General features: G+C 32.1%; 1 protein-coding gene across 1 annotated transcript; it reads left to right on the top strand.

Moving 5' to 3' along the window:
• The first annotated feature begins 5218 nt into the window (after positions 1-5218).
• On the top strand, positions 5219-6925 carry LOC105119834 (tyrosine decarboxylase 1-like). Its single transcript, XM_011018029.1, has 2 exons — positions 5219-6779; positions 6834-6925. The coding sequence occupies exon 1, from the start codon at positions 5291-5293 to the stop codon at positions 6773-6775; it is 1485 nt and encodes a 494-aa protein (XP_011016331.1). The 5' UTR covers positions 5219-5290; the 3' UTR covers positions 6776-6779; positions 6834-6925.
• Positions 6926-10317: the final 3392 nt, after the last annotated feature.

Below are 10317 nucleotides of genomic sequence, written 5' to 3'. Positions count from 1 at the left end.
TTAAAATACATAGTTAAAGCATTTTAAAATACATGGTTTAGATAAAAATTTGTACATAATTTAAGTAACTTTTCATTAATTAATAATTAACACACTTAAAATAAACAAAATCTATTGGTGTGTCATGTAAACTAAAATCAGCTTGATTGTTTTCATCTTCCTCATTATTCCTTAATATCATTAGTATTAAGAGCATTATTAGTTTCACTACTAGTACCAACACCAATATTATGAACATTAGTATTACTACTAGTACTAACATCAATATTATCAATGTTATTTAACTTAAAACTCCTTGAATTCTCTAAATTAGCATCAATTTAAATATTTAAATAACCTTCAGTACCATGACTCTCTATCTTAGCATCATTAAGAATTTCTTCTTCATCACTTTTATCTTCTTTATCATTTTTTTTTCATGTTACACTGTCAATAGTACCAAGCAAATCAATATTTAAATATTTTTTCCCTCAGTTATCCAATTATCATTAGATAAAATATTATTTTCTACACCAAAATCATTAGCTTGCCTTCTGACTTGGTTATTATTCAATTTCAGATTGTACATTATAAATACCAAGTCATTTATTTTTCTCTAGTGCAAATGATTTCTTTGTTTTGTATGAACCTAAATGAATAATTCAAATTTATAATATTTTTATCAAATATTTCAAAATTTAAAATAACATAAAATAAAATATTTTTTTGCAAATAAAATACTATAAATTACTATGAGTCTAATTTTGGTCAAAGTGAAGTTTTAATTCAAATTCTTTATTAAAAAAAATTCTCTAATCAAATACTTATCCCCTTAGCTAACTTCACATTATCAAATTATATTAATCATCGAGGAATATTATTAACTTTTTAAGGGAGAAATAATAATCAATTAAAAAATATCTCATCACAAAAGCAAATACTATATTACCAAAAAATAATAAAAAAATAGGTTGCAAGCAAAAGAGCAATGTTGTGAGAAAAACATCATTTGCTACATAATCAAGTACAGAGATAGGCAAACATAAAAGAGTGTTTATTTAAGAGGTTGCATTTACATTTTAGACCAAACACAAGAGAATGTTTGTTTAAGAGGTTGCGTCTGCGTTTTGTCTAAAACACAAATGCAACCTGTTTGGTAAAGTAAAAACTATAATTTACTGTTTATAGGTCCCATAGATTTTTTACGTTCCAAGTGCAAGAAATGAGAAGCAAGAAAATGTTGCTTCTTACGCACTGTTGATGAAATTAGAGTATGTTTGATATTATGGTAGTTGTTGTGATTGTGATTTGAAAAAAATTATTTTATAAAAAGTACTTTTAGTTAAAGTTGATTTGATATTTATGTATGTTTGGTTAAAATTGTGGCTAGAATTGAGATTGAACAAAAAGTAGTTTAATATGTTTGATTAATAATACTTTTGAAATTGAAGTTATAAAATAATTTTAAAAAATATATATTAATATTGATGGTTTTTAATTTAAATATTGTAGATTTAACTATTTTTATTATATCATGAAATAAATAATACTTTATATAAAATATTTTTCACGGTTCCATTAAACTATCTACAATTTCATCATGCATGAAATACATCTGATAAGGACTACAGTTTTTCTGATTTCTTAAACTTGCAACAATATCAGGTAAAATATAATCAGGAACTAAATTAAAATTGCGATCAAATTTTACAAATGCTACATCATCAAACTATCTTTGTCTAATTTATATAATGTTATTGAATAATATTAAATACTAGCTTTTTAAATAAAACATAATTAAAAATAAAAAAATAATTTTTATTTTTTATTTCACTATAGCAGACCTGATTCAATGCATTTTGATCTTTGGATTGGACCTATCCAACCAAAACTGGAACGATGTAGCATGCACACAATGTTCATGAATGAATTAATGAGTATAAATAGTGTAGCAAGCTATACTGTTCACTTAACAGCGTAGCATGCTATATTATTTATGCTAATTAATTTTATTAACATAAGTATGGAAGAAGCAGTATTTTCTTGCTTCTCTTTTCCTGTGTTTGGAATGTAAAACCTGTAGTACCTATGAATACTAAATTATAGTTTTTACTTTACCAAATAGATTGTATTTGCATTTCAAACAAAACACATATGCAACCTTTTAAACAAATATTGTAGCATGAACAGTGTTCATGCTACACTGTTCATGAATGAATTAATTAGTGTAGTATGCTACATTGTTTCGGTCGGATTGGTTCCAGCCGGATCAGGTTTAGTCTAAATACCAAAATATATTGAACCGAATCTGACCAACTAAAATAAAAAATAAAAATTATTTTTATTTAATTTTAAAAACAAAATTTTTCAGTTTTATTTTTTGTTTTTTATTTTTCATGCAAGCATGACGAACATGTGCAAATTTAAATTTTGGAGTGACGCGACCTCACGTAAAGCTAGTTTTGAAAGATCAAATATTGTTTTGTCCTTACCTGACCAGACCACATGTTTGAAAACACGTATTGCCACTATTCATAGAAAATCTAACCTCGGGTCCACTAGTATTTAATATTATTAAATTACCCTATATAAATTATCTCATTTATGTTTATAAAGAAGCTCGCTTTCATTTATGTTTTCTGATTAGCTGGGTCCCAACGAAATGTAGGGTAGCAAGAGGGATAGGTCAGCTTGCGGCCTCTATTTCCAAAGCTGTCATCTTCGTTGGAGTTTTCGAGGTCAGATTTTATATGAACAGTGGCAACACGTGTTTTCAAACATGTGGTCTGGTCAGGTAAGGACAGAACAATTTTCGATCTTTCGAAACTGACTTTACGCGGGGCCGCGTCCCTCGAAAATTTAAATTTGCACATGTTCGTCATGCTTGCATGAAAAATAAAAAACAAAAAATAAAATTGAAGAGTTTTTTTTTTTTTTTTGTGTGGTTATTTTCATGCCCCAAAAACCACAAAAAAAAACAAGGGCATGGTCAAGAAAAATCGTCAAAGATCATCTTGAACATTGGTAAGCATCAAATCTCATGTCTGCCACCCAACTTTCCATTAATCAAATATCTTAATCCTAATATATACATTAACCATAACAAAAAAGAAGAAAAAAAAGTGTATAGAAATATCACATCAAGCCAGCCAAATTTCCCTGGCCATTTCCAGAGTCACATCAAGCCAGCCAAATTTCCCATGCCATTCCCAAGAATCACATCAAGCCAAATATCCCATAAAAATCAAATTCAAGATCGTCGGTTACAAAATTTTCTCAACAATTCTTTGCCGTTTCCAGCTAAAAAAAATTTCCAGTCACATTACCAGCTCAAGTATATCATTCATGCACCAAGCTCATCATAACAAACAAATAACCAAAATTAAAGCACTCTAGCATACAAAATTTAACTAAACACACCCCTACAAATCCAGAAAATACAGTGCCACAAATCTAGCAAACACGTTTAATATTTTCAATAAAATCACATCTTGATAATATTATTGTATTTATATAAATATATATTTATTACTAATAAAAACTTAATTTATCTTTAATATTTATATAATATTTGATTAATAAATATAATATTTGATTTATGAATATAAAGCAAAGATAAAGTTCATATGATAAAAATATCTTGGAAAAAAAATTGTAAAGTTATTATAATTATGAGATTTCTATTGCATCAAAACATTATTCCTAAAATATTCTCGGTTGATGTTATTTTAAATATTAGACATTTATTAGAGAACCGTTGAGACTTATATATATTATGTTCTTTTTTATATGTAAAAAAAAAATTGTTCTTATAAATTAAGATATAAAAGATACCTATAACTAATATGCAAGTGCTTGTTATAAGATATATACATTGAACTAACTCGCAAGATAATTTCATATAAAGATATCACTCGTGTCTATATAAAGTCTTACATGACAATTTATCTTTAGATTTAAGATCACTAAATTATCTTTATATAGAGAGTGTGATGTTTAAATTTTGTTACATGTTATCTTGGTAAATATAACAAATGGATAGATATTGGATATAACATAAACGATATAAAAGTATTTGAGTGATTAAAAGAGGATTCATCACCTCGGGTGAATTAAAAAAAAATATCACATGTTCTCAAATGGTATTTCATTTTTTCCCTTGCACAAGGTGGAATGAGATTTGAAAAGAGTTTCAAATCTTATTCAAAAAATCAATGACTATAATGTTGTGAATAAATATGATCTGAAATAACAAACACACTCCATGCTAAAATATCTAAATTAAAATATTATTGATGAAAGTATTTGAGTCATTAAGAAATGATTCATTACCGTAGGTGAATTAGAAAAAATAATCCACATGTTCTCATATAATATTTGATTCATCAATGACTATAATGTTGTGAACAAATATAATTTGACATGATAAACACACTCCATATTAAAATATCTAAATTGAACCATTATTGATGAAGGGATGGTAATTATATTGAAAAACTGATAACTCAAAGGTTAATTCAAACAACCTATTACTTTTTTAATAATTAAGAGATCATGACATGTTGCTAGACGGTAAACTTGATATTCAAATATAAATTAATTAATTATCGAGTTGATAATAAATTAAATTATTTTATTTATTTTATTTTATAATTTATATTTGAGCCAACATATTGAAAACTTAATGAGTCACACACATTAAAAATTATTAATCATAAATTAAATTGAGATAATTAATGAAGTATGACATAATTAAAAATAATTTAAGAAATTAAATATTATTTAACCTATATGTTTTAATAAATGAAAATTAATTTTTTTTTTTTTAAAAAAAACCGCTGACTTATATTTTTCGGCCCACCGGACCTTTTACCATTTGACGCTCGTCCTATGCCCTTAGTGGTCTATGTTTGCTCATGTAATGAAAAAGGCCTGTCATGGTTCTTGTGACATTCACATCACCTGTAGAATGGATCTTTCCCATCGCCCTCAATTTCTTCCTCATAATAAGCAAAGGTTTGATTTTCAAACTAAAGTTGACATGATATGTGTATCTTTACTCGAAGTTTTTAGTAAAGAAGGGGAGTTCGAGAGAAATTGAAAGCAAAATTATTTTTGTGTATTATTTAATAGATGGAGTGACACATTTTGACCCACCAATAAATACATACATACATATATAATTTTTTAGTTATGGAACAGGCCGTACACTGAGCATCTCCTATAAAGACCACCCTTACACACTCATGCTAAATCCGCAAACACTTGAAGAGAAGAAAATTGAAGTGATTCATTCATCTATCTGAAATAAATGGGTTCTCTATCCACAAACACTTTCTCCCCCTTAGACCCAAATGGTTTCACCAATGATTCCAAAATGGTGATCGATTTCATTGCTGATTATTACAAGAACATTGAAAACAACCCGGTTCAAAGCCAAGTGAAACCAGGGTACTTATTGACCCAATTGCCAGACACTGCCCCATATTGCCAGGAATCCTTAGAAGATGTTCTCAAGGATGTAACTGATAGCATTATCCCAGGGCTCACTCATTGGCAAAGCCCTAACTTCTTTGCTTACTTCCAAGCAAATGCAAGCACTGCAGGGTTTGTTGGTGAGATGCTCTGCACAGGCCTTAATGTTGTTGGCTTCAACTGGATTGCATCTCCTGCTGCTACCGAACTGGAATCCATTGTAATAGATTGGATGGGAAAGATGCTCAAGCTCCCGTCTACTCTTTTGTTCTCAGGAAACGGAGGTGGTGTCTTGCACGGTACCACTTGTGAGGCTATAGTTTGCACCCTAGTTGCAGCAAGAGACGAGACCTTGAGAATGATTGGAGCTGAAAACATTACGAAGCTGGTAGTTTATGCCTCTGATCAAACTCATTCAACTCTACTTAAGGGCGTCAAATTAGTTGGAATTCCATCCTCTAATTTTCGATGCCTCTCTACCTCATTTGCATCGGAATTTTCGTTATCACCTCAAGCATTGGAAGATGCAATTGAAAATGATATCAAAGCTGGATTTTTGCCGTTATTTTTATGCGCTACTGTAGGCACTACAGCATGTGGAGCTGTTGATCCTGTTATGGATCTGGGGAAAATTGCCAGGAAATATAATCTATGGTTCCACATTGATGCAGCTTACGCAGGTAGTGCATGCATATGCCCTGAATTCAGGCATTACCTGGATGGAGTAGAACTTGCAGACTCGTTGAGCATGAATCCACATAAATGGTTACTCACTAACATGGATTGTTGCTGCTTGTGGGTTAAGAAGCCTCGTTTATTAATCGAGTCACTGTCCAGTGATCCAGAATACTTGAGGAACAATGCCAGTGAATCAAATGACGTAGTGGACTACAAAGATTGGCAAATTGCATTGAGCAGGCGATTCAGAGCTCTGAAGCTTTGGATTGTGATTCGTAGGCATGGATTAGCAAACCTTATGCACCATATTCGTAGCGATGTGAACTTGGCTAAGCGGTTTGAGTCACTGGTGGCTAAAGACAGTAGGTTTGAGGTGGTGGTGCGAAGGAGGTTTTCTTTGGTTTGTTTTAGGCTCAAGCACCACGATGAAAGCCAAGGCTTGGAATTGAACCGTAAGCTTCTAGCTGCAGTGAATGAAAGTGGTCGTGCATTCATGACTCACGCTGTGGTTGGTGGCTTGTTTATCATACGCTGTGCGATCGGATCAACCTTGACTGAAGAACGACATGTAGATGATTTGTGGAAGTTGATTCAAGAAAAGGCAGCAGATCTTGTCAAAGAAACAGGTGCTATTGGAGAATGAATGAATGATGCGGAACATGTTATCTCTAATAAAACTATAAAAATAATATTGTAATTGTCCGTGGTTTGATCTCAGCAAGAAGTTAATGTTTTAGTTTCGTAATTGCTATTGAAAGCAAGATTTAAACTGCTAAGTTTAAATAACAAATTAAGTCTACTTAAGGTAGACATATCTATTTTAAATTTCATAATTCTTGATACCTTCCCATGCAGTTTTTTTTTTAATTTCGTATTATGTTTTCAGCCTTTTGCAGAGGGCATTATGAGTGGCACTTAAAGAAATGCTATAAAAAGAAAAAGAGAAATCCTAGCCACGTACCATAGAAAGAGATAAAGAGAGAAAAGAAAAGAGACAAGAAGGAAAACCTAGCCTTTATCTCTTTAACTTTCTCTTTTATCACAGAACTTTAGCCAATTTTGAAGAGCAAAAAATGAAGAGAGAGTGAAAGAGAAAGAGAGAAGAGAGTTGAAGATTAGGGAAGAAATCATAGAACTCCTACTGTTCTTTTCTCCAACCAGAAACACAAACAATACTTTTACCTACAGAATGATCCTCGTCATGTCATCGTTTCTACTCGATAGTAAATTACAAACTTTATATCCATAAAAATTGATGTTGCTCATGGATGTATAAATATCCATGAGCCATTCAATAAAGGGTTTTAATTTCCTAACTCGTTATATTCTTCTTCTTTAACCTCTGATTACTTTTTTTTGTCCCTTATATTTTCTTTGCAAACAAACATAACACGGTATTTAAGAGCTTCATTACTCTTACATCACTGCTAACTTAAACGTTAAAGAGTTTTTCAAGCTTGACATAAATCTTGTTTTTAAGGTTGTTGAGAAACCCAAGTCCAACGGTCATATCTAGGCTCATTGACTTGGCAAGAACTTGGACGTTCCTATCCTGACGTAGCTTGTGCTCTCCTCTGGGAGTGTCGTTGGAGAATGAATAAATCAAGCAAACATTTAACATTTGGAAAGACAACATATTTTATTTTTTGTATCTTGTGTTAATCAAGTTCTCTGGAGATTTTTTATGCACTCATAAATGAAGTTTTTTAATCCAATTATTGGGAAACGAAAGCCATAAATCCACACTATAATTAAAAGATTTTGAGAATTACCTTTTCATAAGCCTAACCACCTCAAAACTTAAATAAAAATTAAATTTAAATTATGTGCCTTTCTGAGCAATACACGTTCTTCCACTATAATTTTTAATAATTTTTGTTGATTTAAAAACTAGTTGGTCTCACAGCTCTCGTATTTGATTTCCATGCATGCAACTCCTTGAATTTTTTAAAAAAGAAAAGCAGCTCATGGAAAGGACATGCATGTAGATAACACCAATTTAGAATCATTGTCAGTTGATTGATAATGGATTTGGACTTCTCTAACAGATCCTTTGCAATCTTTTTCACATGAAGAAGCCAAAGATTTTAGAAGATGCACCGACAGCAAGTCAAAAACCAATGAAGGATAAACTTTGAATCTAATCTTACAATTCCATAGACAGTTGCATCAACTCCAGTTTCTTTTACGCTACTCTCTGTCATATATGCATGCGTAGCATGGTGAAACGTCAGGATCGAGGAGTTATTACTTAATTATTTGATTTAAAGGTACTATATTAACACCTCTAATATATTTCACTTAAAGTAAACTGTATTATATAGCCTGGATGTCCTTTAAAAGTGTTGATGAATTTTAAATTTGTGGTCTGTATGGTTTAGAATAAAAATTTACGTTTATTGATAATGAGTACAAATCCTTTGCACTATTTTTCACATGCAGAAGCCAAAGATTTTAGAAGATGCAACGTGTGCAAGTCATAAACCAATGAAAGACAAACTCTGAATCTAATCTTACAATTCCATCGTCAATTGCCTCAACTCCAGTTTCTTCCATGCTACTCCCCTTGGTTGGACGTACGTGAGTAGCGTAGTGGGATGTTGGAATCACGAAGTCGCCACTTAATTATTTGATTTCATACAACTCCCTCGTTTCTAAACAAAGAATAACATACTAAACGAAAAGCAGCTCATGGCTGTATTTTTTCCGCCCACTAGAGCTTTTACCATTGTACGCTCGTTCTATGCCATTAATGGTTCCTGTTTGTCCACGCACTGCAAAGAGTCTGTTTATCTTGTCCACGCAATGGCTCTTTTGACAACCACATGACAATCGGGAGGATATTAATTATTCATTTAAGTGATTTTCTTATCTCCCTCAGTTTCTTGTCCACCATCCGTTTCAAAAGATCTATTCATCAAATTCAAGTTGGCATGATATGTGTGTCGCACGTTGTGCGGCGTCGCAGCAATCATCTACCATCCATGCTAACGATGAGATGTGGTATATTTCTAACAAGATATAAAGAGATAAGAAATTCTTGTCTCTTATCAGTGAAAACATTGAATGGAAGTCGCCACCTAGTATTCTGGTAACTAGGAACCCTAACTGGTCTTTAGATATCGGGTACGGAGACTGGTTGCGTAAAGGGAAGGTATTAACACCCCGACTACGCCCTACCTAAGGTAGGCTGCATTGTTTTGTCTGATAAAATATGAAATCATGTTGTGGTATCTAATTATATGTGTATCTAAAACCAAAGAAACTTTTAAAATCAAGAATATGTATTACGTATAACCTCATAATCCCTGATACTAAACGAAACAAAAAAATTTCTTGTTATTTTTGATATTTTGGCCAATGTTCTCTTGACTTTAATCTGGTTATTAAAGCCAAAATGCATGCTAAAATATTGTTTTTGATGTATGAAAAATACAATATGATTTTTTTTTGTAGCTTTGAGACACTTGGCCGTATGCACAAAAACATTTTTTTTTTGTTGATTTTAATTTTTTTTTAGTTGATAAAAAAACTCGGGTATTTTTAATACCGTATTTGTATTTTTTTTGACAAAAAATATAGATCAATACTAAGCAAAAAAGGCATAAATAATAAAAAGAGAAAAATATAAAAATATAAAAAAAATTAATTTTTTTAAAATGGGCCGGACTTGGCCCAGATCAGTGGGTTGGGCCGGACCCAGCCCAAAACCAAATGGGTTGGTTACTGTACAGTAACCACCCCCCTCCATCATTTGCTGCAGAATGTGAATTAATTCACGTTCTGTATGGCAACCGAAGATTACCTGGGATTGGTGTCGGGGCGGTGCTACTAGCGGCGGAGACACGGTGGCCGGTGTTTTGCTGTGTTTTTCTTCTCTCTCTCTCCTCGGTTTTTCACAGTTTTCTCCTTCTTCTTCTCTGTCTTTTTTTTTTTGTTTTTTTGCTCTCTCTTTTCTCTTCTCATCTCTCTCGTGTTTGGTTTCCTTCTCTCTTTCTTTTTCTCCCTCTCTTCGTGTCTGTCCCTCCTTTCACTTGCTGCCTCCCCTGCTTTTATAGGCAAAAAAAGGGGAGGGGACATGGCTGGGGTGGGCACTGTGCAGCTGCTCCTCCACCGTTCTTCGAGCACGTGGAAAGTGGGTTGTGTCGGCGTCTTTTTGAAGTTGAATTGTCGGTAAAAAGATCG

The sequence above is a fragment of the Populus euphratica genome, unplaced genomic scaffold, assembly GCF_000495115.2.
Source record: "Populus euphratica unplaced genomic scaffold, PopEup_1.0 scaffold3668.1, whole genome shotgun sequence".
NCBI classification, from domain to species: Eukaryota; Viridiplantae; Streptophyta; class Magnoliopsida; order Malpighiales; family Salicaceae; genus Populus; species Populus euphratica.
The sequence above is the reverse complement of the archived record's forward strand: the minus strand, read 5'-3'. Positions and strand labels throughout refer to the sequence as shown.

Coding starts and splice junctions, on each gene's coding strand:
- LOC105119834 (XM_011018029.1), top strand. CDS start 5,291: ATGGGTTCTCTATCCACAAACACTTTCTCCCCCTTAGACCCAAATGGT.